Below are 21,064 nucleotides of genomic sequence, written 5' to 3' on the forward strand. Positions count from 1 at the left end.
ATTATTCATGTTTTTCCATCTTAATTCAACAAGAGATTGTTCTTTTATCTGATGCTAATAACACGACGTCTAGTATAAGGTCAGTGTTCACTGTGTGATGGTAACAACAGGTCCTGGCCTTAGTCTGGTCCTGGAACGATGTAAGTGGGACTGTGTAACAGTCTGGGAAAGGACATGTGTGGATTTGCTGGAAAGGAATGTAACGCGTCATGTTGCCTAAGGAAAAATGCAGCAAAACACAACTATAACCGCTCATCCACATAGATAGACACTGGTTTCTCCTCCTCTTGCCTTCAGCAGCAGCAGCAGCGAGTGGCTGCTCATGTTCTCACCGTGTGAGCCGTCGTGGCTGAACACTGCAGCAGGAACTACCCGACATGCTGTTTGAGTGCCAGGTGTTTGTATTTCTGCGTCACAGCTGTGCCAGATGCAGTTACGAAACTTTACAGGTGTGTAGTTGGGAAGTGTGTGTGAAGGTGGGAGTGGTCCTAGCAGGGCCGTCTGAAGTATAGGGGGAGGTGGTGAGGAGCTGCTCCTGGTACACAGCTGGTGTGATCCCTTCAGATGGTCTCTAGTTAGTATGTCATGTAAATGTATGTTTTAGAATGCTGCTGTGCATTTATTTATTTATTTATAATATATATATATATATATATATATATATATATACTGTATATATATATATATATATTTTTTTTCTTTTTAAAAATTTGTATTAATTTTAAATAAAGTAGTTTTCTTGGTTATTCAGTCTGTATGATAATTCTTCAGGTTGAACAGTTTATTTTGAATGCTAGCTTTTCATTATTATTATTATCTAGTTTATTTTAGTACTATTATACCAGTATTATTTTGTATTATGTCTGTGTTAATGATGACACAGAGGACTTCTCGTACTGGCTTGTGGGACTTTGAGTGTCATGCCAGATGGCAACAGCTGAATGATGAGTGAAGGGCAGGGTGGGCTCGTGGCTAATGGCTGCTTGTATAGCTTGTGGAGTCCTGGGTGGGCTCATTAGAGACCTGGGTAACCCTTTTGGTCACGGGCTGCTTATACAGATTCTGGAAGACTCACAATTGAAATGTATGAAAACAGGTTGGATTGTAGACTCAAAATGTTTTGACAACTGTTAAAAGTCATGTCCTTGAATAATTACTGAGGTGATCCGTGTATTCACAGGAGCTGATGTGACTGACAATGACCTCTCCACATCCACCTCCCTGCACCCCCGCCGGTGAGTCATTCAGCCATTCAATGTTCAATAGCAATTTGATTTCTGTGCTGGAAGTCTGTCCAGAGCAAAATGAATGAGAGTGGAGAGAAATTGATATCAACATCAATTTCTGTGAGAACTCCAGTTTGTGTGTTATGTGGAATGAAAATTGTCTTTTCATTAAATGTTACTGATGAATGAATGAATGACGGTTCATTGAATGAATGACAAATACATGAATAGATTTGCAGGTTGAACATAGAATTCTGAATACATGTGCCACTGTGGATTAAAGGACGACTCCAACTTTTGAGTATCACACTTCGCAATAGTCGGAAGCAGACTTCTTTAGGAGGGTTCAAGTAAACATTTTTTTCCCCATAATGCAGCACAGGTGGCTCAGAGGTAGTGCAAGTCTTCTACTAATCAGAAGATTGGTGCTTCAATCCCAAGTTTGGACGCATCCGTAACTAACTATTTCTATACCAATATTTACCATCTTTTATAAGACTCTCCTTAGCCACAATTTGTAACACAAGAAGTATTTCTGACTTTGAAACTCAAAGTCTCAAGTCAAACATAACCCTGATGATATCAGCAGTACTCCCCTGCACCTGAAAAATATTAGAAAACTCAGTTTACCCCATTTTAGATCACATTGTTTCCCAATGAGACGCCCTCTGCCATGACACCCTGCAGCAACGGAAACACTGTAGCAGAAACCTCAGGTGTACACTGACCTGGTGCAGCCAGGCTCAGTAGTGTTTGTAGGTGAAGTCTGACTCATTAGGGAAAGGGCCTACTGCCTACTTACAGTATGTTGTGTAAGAAGGAGCAAGCCACTACAAGCCATATGTTCCAGCCTTGACACTAATCTACCTGTGAGGTGGAGAGGCACTTTAGCAGCAGTAACACAGTGAACTCTGAATGCCTCTTAAAGTAAATATACTGCCGTCTAGCAAGGGAAACTCTACCTACTCTACTATCATCAAAGAGGCAAAGAGGTGTTTTTTTATGTAGCGTATTATCATTGAGCAGTTAATTTATTATTCACGGCCTAATTAACCTGCTTGAGGTCCCCAGGATGATAATCAGCTCCTGGGCTCCTATTGACTGCTGCTTTCTTCAGTGTGTACAGTTCTATGCTGGAACACGAGGCTCCATGATAATATATATATTCACAATACTGCAGTCATGATACGATCTTATTGTGATATTGCAATTTATTTCCTTTTTAAACTGCAAATGATGCAGTTTGTCAACATTTTTTACATTTACATTTACATTTAGGTCATTTAGCAGATGCTTTTGTCCAAAGCGACTTACAATAAGTACATTTGTCAAAAGAAGGAAACAAAGAAACCACAACGTATCATTGCAGATAAAGTAAGAGCTAAAAATAGAACAAGTGTTAGGTCCTCATCTGAGTAAAGTAGTACCTTAAGAGCAACAGTGCTATGATCAGAGTGCTATAGGTAAGGGTTGTTTTTTTTTGGGGGGTGGGGGGGGGGGGGGGGGGGGTGTTAGTGGGTCATGCTATGTACGCTGCAATGGTTTAATCGCAGAGGCAGGGAGTCCGGCCAGGAGAGAGTTGCAGTAGTCAAGGCGGGAGATGACCAGTGCTTGGACCAGGCGTTGCATCCTTTGTGAGGAAGGTCCGAATCCTGCCGATATTGTAGAGGGCAAATCTGCAGGATCGGGCCACAGCAGGGATGTTGGGGGTGCAGGATAGTTGGTCATCGAGGATTACACTCAGGTTCCTCGCAGTTAAGGAAGGTAATACTGTGATGCCCTCGACAGTGACCGACAGGTCCATGCGAGGGCAGTCTTTTCCTGGGATGAAGAGGAGTTCGGTTTTATTCAGGTTAAGCTTGAGGTGATGTGCAGTTGTCCAAACAGAGATGTCAGCCAGACAGTCCGAGATGCGAGTTGCAATGTGTCAGAGGTTGGGGGAAAAGAGAGGAACAGCTGGGTGTCATCTGCGTAGCAATGGTAGGAGAATCCATGCGATGTAATAACAGAACCTAGTGATCTGGTGTATAGTGAGAACAGAAGCGGTCCTAATACTGATCCTTGAGGGATACCCGTGTCCAGAGAACAGGGTTTGGACATAGAGCCATTCCATGTGACCTGAAAGGTGCGATTTGTCAGGTATGATGTAAACCAGGTGAGAGCAGAGTCAGTTATGCCAAGTTCAGCCAGAGTGGAGAGGAGGATTTGGTGGTTGACTGTGTCGAATGCAGCAGATAGGTCGAAGAGAATGAGAACGGAGGAGTGGGATGAGGCTCTGGCGTCTCGCAGGGACTCGGTCACTGTGAGGAGGGCCGTCTCAATGGAGTGAGCAGTCCTGAATCCTGATTGATTAGGGTCAAGGAGGTTATTCTGTACCTCCAGTTGGCAGTTGGTTGTAGGCGGCACGTTCCAAGGTTTTAGAGAGGAATGAAAGAAGAGATACAGGTCTGTAGCTTTGGATGTCAGTAGCGTCTAGGGTGGGTTTTTTAAGGAGAGGCTTCACTGTAGCTGTCTTAAAAGCCGCTGGAATGACACCTGAGGTGACGGAGGAGTTGATCAGGGTGGTGAGGAATGGCAAGATGTCGTGTGAGCTTTCCTGGAGAAGAGAGGAGGGAATCAGGTCAAGGGAGCAGGTGGTGGCACGGTTAGAGGTAACAAGTGCGTGAACGTCTTCAGAGGTGAGGGGGCTAAAGCTGGTAAGGCCATCAGAGTTGAGAGTTGGGGGAGATGTTTTCTGGGAGGGAATAGGCGTGAATGAGGAGCTGATGTCATTTACTTTCTTGGTAAAGTAAGTTGCAAAGTCATCAGCAGTAAGGGAGGAAGGAGGGGGAGGGGTAGGAGAGTGAGGAGGGAGGAGAACATGGAGAAGAGTTTCCTGGGGTTGGAGGCAAAAGAGTTGATCTTTGCCATGTAGAAGGCAGATTTAGCTGCCAAAACAGTTGAGGTGAAGTCAGAGAGGAGGTGGTGGTAGTGAGCAAGGTCCTCGTCCTGGCACGATTTCTTCCATTTTCTCTCTGACGCTCACAACAATGATCTGTTGGTTCGCTGAGGTTCGGACAGCCAGGGAGGGGGGGAGATGATCGCGCAGGTCGTGAGATTGGGGGACAGAGAGTGTCCAAAGAAGAGGAGAGTGAGGACATCAGGATGGAGGAGGCTTCCTCAGTAGGCATTAAGGAGAACTGTTCTGAGGATGGTAGTGAGGAAATAACAGTTGAGGAGAGAGCGGAGGGAGTAAGGGATTTCAGGTTGTGGCGGCTGGTGACCGTTCGAGGCGTAGAGGGAAGGGATGTGGTGGGCTTCATGGGGAGGGAGAAAGTCACAAAGTGGTGGTCAGACACGGTGAGCGGGGTAACAGAGAGTGCCGAGATGCCACAGGATCTTGTGAAGACAAGGTCAAGTTGGTTCCCGGCCTGGTGAGTTGGTGGAGAGGGGGAGAGTGTAAGGTCAAATACGGAGAAGAAGTCAATGAATTCAGATGAGTGCAGCTTTCCAGGGTGGATGTTGAAGTCACCGAGGACGACGAGTGGTGTGCCATCATCAGGGGAGCAGCTCAGGACGGCATCCATCTCATCTTAAAAGTCACAGAGAGGACCTGGTGGGCGATAGATCACTATGATGTTGAGCTTGAAAGGAAGGATGACAGAGACGGCGTGGAATTCAAGTGCAGATCGGGGTAGGTGGTCCACAGGAAGGACCTGGTAGGACCATCTGGGTGAGATGAGGAGCCCAGTTCCTCCTCCTCGCCCTGTTCGTCTTGGGGAGTGTGAAAACGAGTAGGCAGATGAAAGGGCAGCTGGAGTGGCAGTGTTTTCTGGGGTGATCCAGGTCTCCGTAAGGGCCAGGAAGTGGAGAGTCTGCAGGGAGGCATAGGCTGAAATGGTGTTCGCCTTCTTGACTGCAGACTGGCAGTTCTATAGCACCCCTAGTACTTCAAGTTCCGTACCGGTGGAGAATGGTGGGTAGCAGAGATTGGATGGGTTACAGACACCGATGGGTCTCTGGTGAAATCTTCTCCACTGTGATGTCCTGACTGGGATAAGACACATGGCTGCGATGGGAGGGGGTTGAGATGTTATGCCTACCTCAATGGACTCCCACAGAAAGACTCCCTTGTCTTCGTTCTTCTGTTCTGACGCTGCAGCTGACGCTGTAGTGACAGCCTTTTATGTGCTCAGTTTACCTCATGCACTGACTGTGGCCCCTCCCTCCAATCAAGTCTATTGACTACAGCTGAGCTGGCTGAAACTAGCTGATTGCTCACTTAGTATAGACAGCTTCACAAGAATTTAAACAACAAGCTATCAACACAAGACTAAATGTTACAACTAGCTTTACTCACAGAATACCTAAACCCAAATCTACAATTAGTTTCTGACTTACCAACAAGAGACAAAGCAGCTTCCTTCCTTTCTCCAGACAAAATGTTTTATCTAATAAGTAGGGCTGCACATAATGTTTTGGTGAGGACAAACAGTAAATGGGACAGGGTGTTGTCTGGCTGTCACTTTGATCTTAGTCCAGCTTTGCCAGCCCCGTCTCCACAGTAGAAGGTCTGGCTACAGTACATCACATCTCCGGGATCGGGGAAAAAACGCTCCAGCTCGTTTGTATTTCTTTCTACCAATCACAATGGTCGTGGGCGGTGCTAAGCTTGGGAAGCCGCTGTGGTGCGGCAGCAAAATAGTGTCGGGAGGAAACTTGTTTGGATGGAACGTCGAGCCCCGTCATTAACATGTCTGATTCCCCGAAAAAGAACACTCTGCATAAAACCTTAAAACATGCATGTGACCAGACGTTTATTAAAACAAAAGAGAAACATAATTTGATGGTCGGTGACCCGGCGGTGAAGCCTGTCTATACTTAGCTCTGAAGCAGCTCACTGAACTGACTGGCACCGACCATTTGCTAGCTTTTGTAGCTCTTAAACCGATATCAGGAAGCTTGTGTGAAGTGGAACGGATCGGTATGTCGGTCAAGTCAACGTCACTGGAGCATGCCGCTGCCAGAGTTGCTAGCTCTGAGGTTGCTGTTGTTGTTTCCTGATTTTGACAACGGAGACACAGAAAGCGGAAGGGGAGGAGTCAACATTTACATTTAGGTCATTTAGCAGACGCTTTTGTCCAAAGCGACTTACAATAAGTACATTTGCCAAAAGAAAGAAACCACAACATATCATTGCCGATAAAGTAAGAGCTAAAAATAGAAACAAGTGTTAGGTCCTCATCTGAGTAAAGTAGTAGCTAGAAGTAGAAGTAGAACTAGGGATGGGTACCTTTCACATTTGGACCGATACGGTACCAATACTCAGCGCCCGGCTCGACTCGCCACCTCTGAAAAAAAACTGAATGTTTTCGATCTAAAATAAAGACAGATTCAGCAACTGCATAGCTTATTTCTCGCATGAAATGTTTTCAGAAACACATTTCGGTGAACTATTTTCGTAAAATAAGAGAAAGTTTCCAAACGAGCTGCCACATTGGTCGGTGTGAACTCCGGGAGCAGACAGGACAGCTGTGAAAGCGTTCGCCCAATCAGGTGCAGTGTTGACCAGTGTTTGAAGGTAGATGGGTTCCTTTCCATTGATGACCTTGAAAGATGAAGAGGAGTTCGGTTTTATTCAGGTTAAGCTTGAGGTGATGTGCAGTTGTCCAAACAGATGTCTGCCAGACATTCCAAGATGCGAGTTGCAATGTGAGTGTCGGAGGTTGGGGTAAAAGAGAGGAATAGCTGGGTGTCATCTGCATAACAATGGTAGGAGAATCCATGCGATGTAATTACAGAGCCTAGTGATCCGGTGTATAATGAGAATAGAAGCGGTCCTAATACTGAGCCTTGAGGGACACCCGTGTCCAGAGAACAGGGTTTGGACATAGAGCCATTCCATGTGACCTGAAAGGTGCGATTTGTCAGGTATGACGTGAACAAGGTTAGAGCAGTGATGCCAAGTTCAGCCAAGGTGGAGAGGAGGATTTGGTGGTTGACTGTGTCGAATGCAGCAGATAGGTCGAGGAGAATGAGAACGGAGGAGTGGGATGAGGCTCTGGCGTCTGGCAGGGACTCGAGGATGGCCGTCTCAGTGGAGTGAGCAGTCATGAATGAGTCTGACTTCCTTCCTCCGGGTGTTGATCCCGAGCCTTCACTTCCTGTTATCTAGACTACTGAGATCTTGACAAAGCCCCCATGTGATTTCACTTTCAGAAAAGCGTTTTGCGTCGTAGTTGTAGCTGTGATGAGCAGAGTTTACAGAGCACCACTTTGTTAAGTCTCTGTCTGAAGTACTTCCACACTCTCGAGGATCGTGCTCAAGTTTTGGAGCCACAGCTTGTTCTCCGGGAGAATGCATGCTTCCACTGGCCGCAGCCTTGCTATATGCTGATGCACGTCATGCAAATTGGAAATTTTGTCCCAGAATACTAATGCAACAATGTTTGCAAACGGTTTGGTCACATTTTACACTCAACAACAACTGAAACAAATGGTTGTTCTTGCCTAAATGTTTCTCTGAGGAATATCTTATTTTAGCTAGAAAGTGCAAGTTTTTGTTACTAATGACATGTTCACCCCGAAGGCAATGTACTTTTTTCACATTGCCTTTGTTGCGATTGTTAATGCAAAAGTTAATGCAAAGAGCCGATCAGCATTGATATATCCTCATGTGGTGTTAAAGGAAAACACCACCGCATTTCCATACTGAACTATGTTCTGCTCTGATGTTAGACGAGGTGATACATACCTCCCTCTCCTCTGTGCGTGCACTCAATGGCTCTTGCGCGCACTCCGCGCAGCGCTAATTTGCTAGCATGTAGCTTGTCCTTAGGATCCAAAGGGGGGTGAAGTTAGAAGCGACCAAGCACTTCCACGTTGTCCCTATTTAAATACGGTTACGTGAGAAGTTACACGACCCAAGTTTGGTTACACAAAATGAAACATGCCAATTTTTCTAAGCGGATAACAAGGATAACTATATAGTATGGCGGAATAACAACTGGAAGCACTTCGACGTCGGCGCAGTAATATCATCACTCCGCTCCCCCTCTTACTTCCGTCAATAGAACCTACGTGACCTGCACGCCGTCGCCTGCACCAGTAGTTTATGCACAGTTGAGGAAGCATCAGGTTGTAGTAAGATAGTTTGTGAACAATCAAACATCATGGTTATAACGTGCATCGTACAGGGTTGTGAAAACAAGCAGAAGGTATATAGTCCCGTCATGTTTTGAGTGATGATATTACTGCGCCGACGTCGAAGTGCTTCTAGTTGTTATTCCGCCATACTTTATAGTTACCGTAGATGACCAAATAATCGCCCGCGTGCAAATACGCGCCTGTGCTCTAATAGCCGCCGGGGGTCCGACCTCATTTGGCATAATAAACGCCGGTTCAATTAAACGCCCGGGCGATTAAGTGTTTACCATAGTCTTGCACAGAAAACAAAAGTTTTTTTTTAACAGCACTTCACCGGCTCTCACCTCTTCTGTCAGTCAGCCCCTCCTCTCGCTCTCTCTCTCTCTCTCGCATGCAGGCGCGCGCACACACACACACAGACACACAAACACAGGCGCGCGCTAGACTGAGGGATATAGGGATATAGATAAATGCGCTAATGTACAGTGTTGAAATTACCGCGATCGACCCCCCCTTCCGTTATCATTCATAACACTGCTCAGATCAGCTCCCTGTGTCGCGGTAACACAGACAAACTGTCTTTGTATTTATTGTCTGATGTCAATAAAGATGCGTCGGGGGGAAAAAGTAGTTTTGTTCCAGTGGTGCTATGGTGCTATGGTGAGCTCCTTGTTCTTTGCATGATGGTCTGGTGCTGCTCATTGCAAAAATAAATTGTAGCATGTTGCAAATACGCGCCTGGTTCTTATAAACGCCTGGGCTCCAAGTCGATTTAGCATATTAAACGCCCGGGCTACTAAATGGTCATCTACGGTATCCTTGTTATCCGCTTAGAAAAATTGGCATGTTTCATTTTGTGTAACCAAACTTGGGTCGTGTAACTACTCACGTAACCGTATTTAAATAGGGACAACGTGGAAGTGCCTGGTCGCTTCTAACTTCACCCCCCTTTGGATCCTAAGGACAAGCTACATGCTAGCAAATTAGCGCTGCGCGGAGTGCGCGCAAGAGCCATTGAGTGCACGCACAGAGGAGAGGGAGGTATGTATCACCTCGTCTAACATCAGAGCAGAACATAGTTCAGTATGGAAATGCGGTGGTGTTTTCCTTTAATGAAGTCCTGATGTTGCTGAATGAGAAATCAGAAGTCTGAGGTCGGCCAGAGCGCTACGGAAGCGCCTCATATTAATACAGAGACCAGACCAAACTATGTGATTAATACATGTGTATAAACTATACACTGTCTATAAGGGCTGCAGCAATAACCACATCACAACCATATTAGGAGGCTCACCACAGTGCTGAGCCCATCGCCGCTTTCCCACCAGTACACAGGTTTTCTCCACATCAATGAAAAGATATTGTAAACAGCCAAGTCTCTGCACAAAGCGTAAACATATAGCATTCAGCAAGAGCATCACGTCATTTTGTGCTGATTATGCTGTTCATGTATGAGCCCAACTAGGGACAAGAGTTGAAAATGAGCAATAGCTATGAACTCTCTGTACAGCGCATCAGCTGCATTCTTTGTATTGGAACTATGTTAAACTGTATCGCCCCAATTAAAATCAAATTCTATTCTATTTAAATCAAATTCTATTCTATTCTATTCTATTCTATTCTATTCTAACCTTCTTGTCCTGGCAGTCAAATGTAGGGCAGCTAAGTGAAGGGAGAGGTGAAGCTCACATGAAAAAGGTCAACAAAACTACCACTTTGTCCACTACAACTCAGCCTTGCTGTTGCTTGGGTGTGTAAGTCTAACTTGTGGTTCAAGTGACCGGCGAAGACTTAGAAGTTAAACGCCTTATCTTTAGAGTGTAATCTCTCCAACAGTACCAACAGCTAATAATCCTGTGGGAGGAGGGGCCAACGCAGGCTTTACTGCTCTGCATGCTCATCGGAAACCTATTATATGGCTGAGTACAAACACTTTACAAACACAGAAATTCACTTTTTTATTTTAGATTTTATTTTGAAAATGAACTGACTAATATACTTCAAGGGCTGCACGGTGGTGTAGTGGGTAGCACTATCGCCTCACTGCAAGAGGGTCCTGGGTTCGATTCCCGGCCCGGGTCGGCCCGGGTTCCTTCTGTGTGGAGTTTGCATGTTCTCCCCGTGTGAGCGTGGGTTCTCTCTGGGTTCTCCGGCTTCCTCCCACAGTCCAAAGACATGCAGGATGGGGATAGATTAATTGATGACTCTAAATTGCCCGTAGGTGTGAATGTGAGCGTGAATGGTTGTTTGTCTCTACATGTCAGCCCTGCGATAGACTGGCGTCCTGTCCAGGGTGTACCTTCGCCCAATGACAGCTGGGATCGGCTCCAGCCCCCCCGTCACCCTAAATACAGGATAAGCGGTAGAAAATGGATGGATGGATCAACAGACATTTAATTATACATGTTTTTTTAGAGATGACCTCTATTTTGATGCTTTTTATGGCATCTTATTTGCATTCAAGGTCAAGGTCAATTGCCCCCAATGCTGCGCCATCGGTGTGTGAATGTGTATAAATGAGTTAGATCCTGATGTGAATGTGTGTGTGAATGGGTAAAAGTGACTGAATGTAGTATGTGAAGCGCCTTGAGTAGCTAGTTATCTAGAAAAGTACAATGCATGTCCATGTCTTCTTTTTATTATTTATTATTGAATTAATTATTAAAGAAATGAATTACTTTCTCGATTTATTCGGAGTTGAGATGTTAAGATATCGTATTAAGATTTACATTGAGTACAAACTCACAAGAATATTTCACAATAAAAATGTAATGTTATTTCTATTCACAATGGAGGAATGTTACTTAATACATTTACTCAATTACTGTACAATATTAAGGAACTTGTATTCCAGTATTTCCACTTTATATGTCTACTCCACTAAATCTCAGAGGGAAATATTGTTCTTTTTACTGCAATCCATTTATCTGTAAAATATAATAAACTAATAAATGATGATATAATATTATAGATTAAACCAGGGGTACTCAAATACAAATCCTCAAGGGCCACAAAGATGTTTTTCAATGACTCAAAGGTCCATTTATTGAGGTCGGTCAGGCCACATGTGATATACTGTATTTAGTGCATTTCTTTTTGTTGTTCTTACCTCTGAATTTTGAGGATATGTTTCTTCAAAATTTGTATGCTTTGCCTCATAATGCCGTTTCAAATTGGAAATCTTCATCACAGATAGTCTCCTGGCATATTAAGCACATGGGTCTTGTGCTGGTTGGAGGAAGAATGAATGCAAACTTTTCAGTCCATTCTTCTTTAAATTGGCGATTTTCACTGTCCACCTTTCTTTAGGCAGATAACTTGGAACACGCCATTTTCATGTAATCTTTTTCCCCGTCTATGCTATCTAGCTATGCTCCTACTGGCAAAGTGGCAATATGCGAACGGCTTCAAAAACGAAAGTGAAACTTAAAAATGCTCGCAGCGCGACCCAATAACAGGCTGTCTGTTGGCATGGAGACAAGTCCCGATACACGTGTTGACCCAACCAAAACACATACTGAAGAAATAATAGTTCCGGGGCCACAAATAGGTGGCCGCCTATTGAGTACCGCTGGATTAAACTATTAGCAGTATATAAAGTCATCACTCCACCACAACCATTTTTCCCCCAAATTCCATGTTTACGTGTTCATTTTTCTTAATTATCTGTTTTACAATTTAAGAGCATTTTTTCAGATGGTTTCTAATCATGTGGTAGATGAATTGAAGTTCACCAACTCAATAACAAATTATGAAAAAAATATTGAACAAACTTTCTTGTAGGTCTAATTATTATTCCTTATCATTCAGAGACCATGCAAATATGCATAAATATGCAAGTGTATTTATGGGGAGTTACAATACATCGCACCGGCCACTTTATTAGGTACACCTGTCCAACTGCTTGTTAACGCAAATTTCTAATCAGCCAATCACATGGCAGCAACTCAATGCATTTAGGCATGTAGACATGGTCAAGACGATCTGCTGCAGTTCAAACCGAGCATCAGAATGGGGAAGAAAGGTGATTTAAGTGACTTTGAACATGGCATGGTTGTTGGTGCCAGACGGGCTGGTCTGAGTATTTCAGAAACTGCTGATCTACTGGGATTTTCACGCGCAACCATCTCTAGGGTTTACAGAGAATTGTCCGAAAAAGAGAAAATATCCAGTGAGCGGCAGTTCTGTGGGCGCAAATGCCTTGTTGATGCCAGAGGTCAGAGAAGAATGGCCAGACTGGTTTGAGCTGATAGAAAGGCAACAGTAACTCAAATAACCACTCGTTACAACCGAGGTATGCAGAAGAGCATCTCTGAACGCACAACACGTTGAACCTTGAGGCGGATGGGCTACAGCAGCAGAAGACCACACCGGGTGCCACTCCTGTCAGCTAAGAACAGGAAACTGAGGCTACCATTCGCACAGGCTCACCAAAATTGGACAATAGGAGATTGGAAAAACGTTGCCTGGTCTGATGAGTCTCGATTTCTGCTGCGACATTCGGATGGTAGGGTCAGAATTTGGCGTCAACAACATGAAAGCATGGCTCCATCCTGCCTTGTATCAACGGTTCAGGCTGCTGGTGGTGGTGTAATGGTGTGGGGGATATTTTCTTGGCACACTTCGGGCCCATTAGTACAAATTGAGCATCGTGTCAACGCCACAGCCTACCTCAGTATTGTTGCTGACCATGTCCATCCCTTTATGACTACAGTGTACCCATCTTCTGATGGCTTCTTCCAGCAGGATAACGCACCATGTCATAAAGCGCCAATCATCTCAGACTGGTTTTTGAACATGACAATGAGTTCACTGTACTCAAATGGCCTCCACAGTCACCAGATCTCAATCCAATAGAGCACCTTTGAGATGTGGTGGAACGGGAGATTCTGTTACGAATTCCTACGGCGAAGGAAAGGACCAAGGGCAGAGCAGCAACAATGCCGTTAAACAGATTTATTGTGACCAAACAGAAGGGGGGACGATGGGAGGAGGGGAGATCCGGGGAGATCCAGGGAGGGGTGCGAGTCCAGGGGTGCGGGGAGGGAATCCTGGGGGGGAGCCGAAGAGGTAGGGGGAGTCCAGGGAGGAGAGCAGGTCCAGGGATGGCGACAAGGAGGCAGGGGCAGAGGAACTGGAGGCAGAGGAAAACAGGGGTCAAAAATGAGTAACACAGAAACTCTGAAGAGCGCACGAGAACAATAGCTGAGGCCTGACTGTTACCGCAGAGAAGACTGTAAAGTTCTGGCAGCGATGAGTGAGGAGACCAGTGTTTTTGAGCCGGTGAGTGATGAGGTGATGTGTTGCAGCTGTGTCCCCTGCACACCTGTCGCCAATCCCTGGAGCACTGCCTGAGAGGGAGAGAGTGAGGGGGAGAGAGAGACACACACACACTGAGAGGGGCAGGGCAGAATGCAACAGGGCCCCCCCCCTCAACGGTCGCCTCCAGGCGACCGCCCGGGTTTGCCAGGATTGGCCCGGTAAAACTCCTCCAGCACCACCGGGTCCACGATGAAGATGAAGGAGCGGGGGATCCAGCACCGTTCTTCTGGGCCGTAGTCCTCCCAGTCGACCAGGTACTGAAACCCCCGCCCACGCCGACGCACATCCAGGAGCCGCCGGACGGCGTAAACAGGACCCCCACCAACCAACTGGGGGGGCGGGGGGGGGGGGGGCGGCCGGAGGGCACAGGGGACTGGTGGAGACTGGTTTGAGTTGGGAAACATGAAAAACAGGGTGGATCCGAAGGGAAGAGGGAAGCCGGAGTTTTACTGAGACCGGGTTAACCAGGGAGTCAATGACAAAAGGGCCCAGGAAGCGAGGAGACAGTTTACGGGAGTGAGCTTTGAGTGGAATATTTTTTGAAGACAGCCAAACACTCTGACCTGGAGCGTACTGTGGAGCAGGGAGGCGGCGGCGGTCCGCAATCCTGCGGTTCCTTTGCTCCGAGCGCAGCAGAGCGGCGCGGGCCTGTCTCCAGATGCGGCGGCAGCGGCGGCGATGGAGCTGGACGGACGGGACTGCGATCTCCCCCTCCTGGGCTGGGAATAGCGGAGGCAGGTATCCTAGGGAACATTAAAAAGGGGTAAGGCCTGTGGATGAGCTGGAGAGTGAGTTATGGGCATACTCAACCCAGGGTCGATAATCGCTCCAGGATGCTGGGTTTTGCGCTGCCACACAGCGGAGAGCAGCTTCCAGCCCTTGGTTGGCTCTCTCCGCCTGCCCGTTGGATTGGGGATGGTACCCCGATGACAGGCTGACCGATGCCCCCAGAGCTGTACAAAACGCCTTCCAGACGCGGGAGATGAACTGCGGCCCTCTGTCAGAGACGATGTCCATCGGGATGCCATGGAGACGGAAGACATTGGACACGAGGAGGTCGGCTCTTTCCTTGGCAGAGGGTAACTTGGGGAGTGCGATGAAGTGAGCAGATTTAGAAAATCGGTCAATGATGGTGAGGATGGTAGTGTTACCTTTCGATGCAGGCAAACCTGTAACGAAGTCCAGGGCAATGTGGGACCGGGGATGGAGGACAGGCAGGGGATGGAGGAGACCAGCGGGGGCTTTGTGGGATGCTTTGCCCCGGGCACAGGTCTGGCAGGCAGCCACAAATTCCTTGGTGTCTGCCAACATGGAGGGCCACCAGAAGTGGCGACGGAGGAGCTGGAGGGTCCGGTTCATGCCTGGCTGACAAGAAAAAGGGGAGCAGTGTGCCCACTGTAACACCTGGGATCTCACCGCATCTGGAACAAAGCGCTTTCCTGGGGGGCCATTGCCAGGGTCTGGCTGGGTGCGCAAAGCGTTCTCGATCATCCCCTCAATCTCCCATCTGAGGGCTCCTATGACGCAGGAGGGCGGCAGGATGGTGTCAGGGCTCGAGGGAATGTCTGAAACTGAGAATTGCCTGGAGAGAGCATCGGGCTTCACATTCTTGCTTCCAGGACGGTAAGTGAGGGAGAAGTTGAAGCGGTCAAAAAACAGCGCCCACCGGGCCTGTCGTGAGTTCATTCTTTTGGTTGACTGAATGTATGAGAGATTTTTATGGTCAGTCCATACCGTAAAAGGATGCTCCGCTCCCTCGAGCCAGTGCCGCCACTCCTCCAGAGCCAGTTTGACAGCCAGGAGTTCCCTGTCTCCCACATCATAGTTGCGCTCCGGGGCAGACAGTCTGCGGGGAAAAAACGCACAGGGATGAAGTAAGTTGTTTGACTCACCGCGCTGTGAGAGCACTGCTCCTACTCCCACATCCGAGGCGTCTACCTCCACAATAAATGGCCGTCGGGGGTCAGGCTGGATGAGGATTGGGGCTGAGGTGAAGAGCTCTTTGAGTCTGCAGAAAGCGTCATTGGCCTGAGGTGTCCACCTGAATGGTATCTTAGGGGAAGTGAGAGCAGACAGGGGGGCAACCACCGAACTGAAACCCTTGATAAAACGACGGTAAAAATTAGCGAAGCCCAGGAAACGCTGGAGTTGTTTGACGGAGGTGGGGATTGGCCACTGAGTCACAGCTTTCAGTTTCTCCGGATCCGCTCTCACCTGGCCGCTCTGGATGATGTGTCCTAGGAAGGAGACTGAACTGCAGTGAAACTCACATTTTTCTGCTTTGGCGAAGAGCCGATTCTCCAGCAGTCGCTGTAGGACCTGTCGTACATGCCCCCTGTGTTCCGCCTCCGAGTGGGAAAAAATAAGGATGTCATCTAAATAGACAAAACAGAAATGATTAATAAAATCCCTCAGCACGTCATTTACCAGAGCCTGGAACACTGCAGGTGCGTTTGTGAGTCCAAACGGCATCACCAGGTACTCAAAGTGGCCCAGGTGAGTATTAAAGGCGGTTTTCCATTCATCCCCCTCTTTTATACGTACCAGGTGATACGCGTTCCTGAGATCCAGCTTGGAAAAAATGGTGGCACCATGCAGAAGCTCAAAGGCGGATGACATGAGGGGCAAGGGATATTTATTTCTTACAGTGATTTGATTGAGGCCACGGAAATCAATACAGGGAGTGTTTTGTCTTTTTTACTCACAAAAAAAAATCCTGCTCCAAGTGGGGAGGTGGAGGGTCTGATGATGCCCGCTGCAAGGGAGTCAGCGATGTATTTCTCCATGGCTTCTCTCTCGGGGTGAGAGAGGTTGTAGAGACGGCCAGAGGGGAGGGGCGCATCTGGAATGAGATCAATAGCGCAGTCGTAGGGCCGATGGGGAGGCAAAGAGAGGGCCCTCGCTTTGCTGAACACAGGGGCGAGGTCGTGGTACATGGGGGGAACCAGGGAGAGGTCAGGGGTGGAAGGCTGGGAAGGAGTGACGTCCCCCCCCCTGAGGACGAGCAGACTGCAGACAGTTTTGAAAACAGTGGTTTCCCCAATTGAGGATCTTACCCGCAGCCCAGTCGATCTGAGGATTATGACGCACCAGCCAGGGATGACCCAGGACCATAGGTGGAGAGGGAGAAGACAGGATCTTAAAGGACAGGCTCTCACCGTGGTTACCGGATACCAGGATCTGGAGTGGGAGTGTCTGACGGACCACTCGGGACAGCTCCTTACCATCCAAGGCTTGAACCACTATGGACCTCTCCAGGGACTCTGTAGAGAGCTTGGCTTGGGACACAAGGAGCTCATCGATGAAGTTGTCCTCCGCCCCGGAGTCAATGAGTGCCTGGAGCTGTAAGGGGCCGGAGGGGGTGCTCAGGGATACAGGGATGGTGAGACGGTTTGGTCTGGCTAGGCAGGAGTGGGTTAGGCTCACCTGCCGCTCCTCAACAGCAGGTGAGCCTAGTCTTTTGGCCGAGCAGGGCAGGCAGCAATGAAATGACCAGCTCGACCGCAGTAAAGGCACTCGTTGGCGGACATACGCCTCTGCCGCTCCTCCAGGGTGAGCCGGGTCCGGCCCAGCTGCATTGGCTCGGGGTCCGACGGGGTCCCAGGGAGGGTTGTTTGGGAGGGGCGGGATGACGCCGGCCTGGTCGGCGGATTCACAGAGGAAAACGGATGCCACCGTGCTGGAGAAGGTGGGGGGCGTGGTGCTGGGGGTTGGCTGCCTCTCTCCCTTTGACGCTGTCTCAGGCGGCTGTCAATCCTCACGGCCAGGGAGACGAGGGGGTCAAGAGTGGTCGGCTCATCCCTGGCCGCCAACTCATCCTTCAGCCGCTCGGACAGGCCCCGTGTGAATGCGCCACAAAGCGCTGCGTCGTTCCATCCAGAGCTGGCCGCCGCCACTCTAAATTCAACAGAGTAATCCGCCACGCTCCTCACCCCTTGACGGATGGAGAGGAGTTGGGAGGATGCCTCTCGGGCCTGGAGGGAATGGTCAAAAACTCTTTTAAACTCGTCAATAAACAGGGAAAATGATGAGAAATAGACATGGGAAACCTCCCACAGAGCCGTGGCCCATTCTAATGCCCGCCCCCGCAGCAACCCGACAATATACTGAATTTTGGACTTATCAGAGACAAAGGTTAGAGGGCGGTGATCCAGAACCAGGTAGCACTGGAGCAAAAAAGGCCGACAGTGAGCGGGATCCCCCGCATATGGCTCGGGGTCCACGGTGTGGGGCTCCCGAATCGGGGCAGGGCTGCTAGCCCTGGCTGGGGCTGGAGCAGAAGCAGGGGAGGGTTCTGGAGGCTGGGAAAGGGTGATTTGGGAGAGTTGACCAGAGAGAGCAGAGAGTTGATTTGTGATGGTGCTTACTTGTGCTGCGAGGGCTGCGGAGTTTTCCATGAGGGATCCCAACAGTTGATCATGCTTGCGGAGGAGTGAGTCCTGAGAGGTGAGGGTGTCCCGGAGGTCGTTGGCGTCTGCGTGGTCCATGTTGGCCAGAACTTTCTGTTACGAATTCCTACGGCGAAGGAAAGGACCAAGGGCAGACCAGCAACAATGCCGTTAAACAGATTTATTGTGACCAAACAGAAGGGGGGACGATGGGAGGAGGGGAGATCCGGGGAGATCCAGGGAGGGGTGCGAGTCCAGGGGTGCGGGGAGGGAATCCTGGGGGGGAGCCGAAGAGGTAGGGGGAGTCCAGGGAGGAGAACAGGTCCAGGGATGGCGACAAGGAGGCAGGGGCAGAGGAACTGGAGGCAGAGGAAAACAGGGGTCAAAAATGAGTAACACAGAAACTCTGAAGAGCGCATGAGAACAATAGCTGAGGCCTGACTGTTACCGCAGAGAAGACTGTAAAGTTCTGGCAGCGATGAGTGAGGAGACCAGGGTTTTTGAGCCGGTGAGTGATGAGGTGATGTGTTGCAGCTGTGTCCCCTGCACACCTGTCGCCAATCCCTGGAGCACTGCCTGAGAGGGAGAGAGTGAGGGGGAGAGAGAGACACACACACACTGGGAGGGGCAGGGCAGAATGCAACAGATTCGCATCATGGATGTGCAGCCGATAGGGATGTCCCCCAATATTGCCGCCGCTATTAGCAAAAAAATGCATATCAATATCGGATCGGCCTGCACGGGAAAATCCCGATCCAGTTTTTTTTTTCAAAACTGCTTTTCCAGCACACCTAGTGACCTGTCCAGCATCCCCTAAACAAAAACAAGACGGACTTGTCTGTGCATGTCCCACTAAGAATTTAAAGTTATCGATAAAAATGTCAGCTGTGTGGGATTATTTTACCCTAAAAGACAAAGTTTGTGTGTGGTTAATTGACTATTTATTTTCTACTCAGGTTTTCTGTGTGTTTTGCTTTTTTTATACAGTTTACAATATTTGCACTGATGGCTTTTTAAGCCTTGGTTTACACTCTTGTTGTTCAAGAGCAGAGCACTGATGCCAATTCAGTTTGTGTGGTTAATTGACTATTTATTATTTTGTCTATTTTGTGTTTATTTAACCCTGTTAAGAATAAACAGGTCAGCTTCTCATTACCAACCATTGTGGATTATTCAAACTAACCTAATTAAGTTGGCTAGTTGTTCTTAAGAGTAAAACCCTTTTCAACATGAGTCTGACAACAAAATAAGTAAATATCTTTAATACATGCTTGGATCGGCCGGTATCGGTATCGGCCGATACTAAAAGCTACAATATCGGTATCGGATCGGAAGTGCAAAAAGATGGATCGGGACATCCCTAGCAGCCGACAAATCTGCAGCAACTGCGTGATGCTATCATGTCAATATGGACCAAACTCTCTGAGGAATGTTTCCAGTACCTTGTTGAATCTATGCCACGAAGGATTAAGGCAGTTCTGAAGGCAAAAGGGGGTCCAACCCGGTACTAGCAAGGTGTACCTAATAAAGTGGCCGGTGAGTGTACATTCCAATAGTTTTCAAATATGCTACTCTTTTAATGGGGACAAATCACAACACATGCATTTCAACAGTATTATATACATTCATGATAAAAGTCATTACTTTGGTCCTCCACTCTTAGGTCAAAGGTCAGTGCATCTGTCAATCCCGTCGGCGCCGCTGTCGGTTTGACTATCTCTTTGTACATTACGGCCATCAACGTGATGATCAGGTCAACGTAGAGACAATTTCTGGGTCACCAAACACATTGCTCAGTGCTGCGTCTTTGGACCACCACCTGGTCTCTCCAATAGATGACAGATGCCTGTGACGCACATTCTGGCTTACTTCTTCCCAGATATTCATTTGCTGTCTCTTTGAGGAATACTGCTACATCAGTTAAGAGACAGAAGAGGGATGCACTGGCTATGACCGCGAGTACTAGGTTAAGTGTGTATAGCACATGGGCTGATAACCAATAACCGATAACAGAGAAGCCTGTACTCTCCTTGCATGTTGGCGGCCCCATCCCTAGAGTTGCCGACACACTTACTAACATCCATACCCAGCTTGTCCAGCACCTGATTTAGCAAATCGACGAAATGCTGTCCATAAAATGACTTGCAGTCAATCTCTTGTGAATCACATCCGTTACGTAAAGCATTATTACTGAGCACTAGTCTTTGCTTGCAATGCCTTGAGTGGTGTTGATATGAATGGAATACATTCCTGCCTCCTTAACTCCAGTAGCGATAGATTCTTGAATTAGAAGGCCGATTACCTTTATAACACTGTTCACTGTGACTTCCGAGAGGAGAGCGACAAGCGATCAGTTGCCTGCAGCTCCATGCACGTTCTGGCTATTTCCTATGCACTTCTTCACATGCCGTTGCAGAGGCAAATCGAAATTGCTGGCCCAAAATAACAAGTTCCAAAATTCCATTCCATTGTGAACAGTATCATCATCTAAGGTGTTAGCAGCTTCAAATACCTTACCCCTGTAATTATCGTGCTTCCCTATAACCTTAACTATCTCCATTTCACACTCCATCACATGTCTCCTTTGGCGAACCTGTTCTCTTGTGGCAGATATCTGATAAGTCTTTTATGTTTCCTTTGCTGATCCGTAGCAGGGAGCTAAAGCTAAACATTACGTGATAATTGAAGAACAAATCCAACTCCTCTGATTTCGGCATTGTGCTTCTTCTCCCTTTTTTGACTCCTCACTCAGCTCTCACACCGGGTCAGTAGCTGGATTGCTGCTGCTGCTGCTGCTAGTCACGGGTAAAGGAGCTAATTTACTTATCGGTTGCTTTGGTGGACAAAAAAATATCCGTTAGCTTGGCACATTTAGCTGCACCAGCCTCATGGCCCTTATTTTTTCTACACTTCTTTTTCTCTTCTTTTCTCTGTCTTTCTCCATTTAACTGTGCTTGACCCCGAACTGTCCACTGGGCTGATCCACTTGGGGAGGGGATGCTC

At 47.7% G+C, this 21,064-nt stretch overlaps 1 protein-coding gene across 5 annotated transcripts in view; it reads left to right on the forward strand.

The window, feature by feature from the left end:
• Window positions 1-21,064, forward strand: part of LOC311017181 (rho guanine nucleotide exchange factor 10-like protein) — a 59,155-nt gene that overhangs the window by 1,337 nt on the left and 36,754 nt on the right. For 4 of the 5 annotated variants that reach the window (XM_084015365.1, XM_084015367.1, XM_084015369.1 and 1 more), the window contains exon 2: window positions 1,181-1,235. The exons of the other annotated variant lie outside the window; for it this stretch is intronic. In XM_084015365.1, coding sequence (XP_083871491.1) covers window positions 1,199-1,235 — 37 coding nt within the window. In that variant the 5' untranslated portion in view covers window positions 1,181-1,198. The remainder of the gene's footprint in view (window positions 1-1,180; window positions 1,236-21,064) is intronic. 5 annotated transcript variants of the gene reach the window in all.

The sequence above is a fragment of the Eutrigla gurnardus genome, assembly GCF_963514095.1.
Source record: "Eutrigla gurnardus genome assembly, chromosome: 8".
Classification (NCBI taxonomy): Eukaryota; Metazoa; Chordata; class Actinopteri; order Perciformes; family Triglidae; genus Eutrigla; species Eutrigla gurnardus.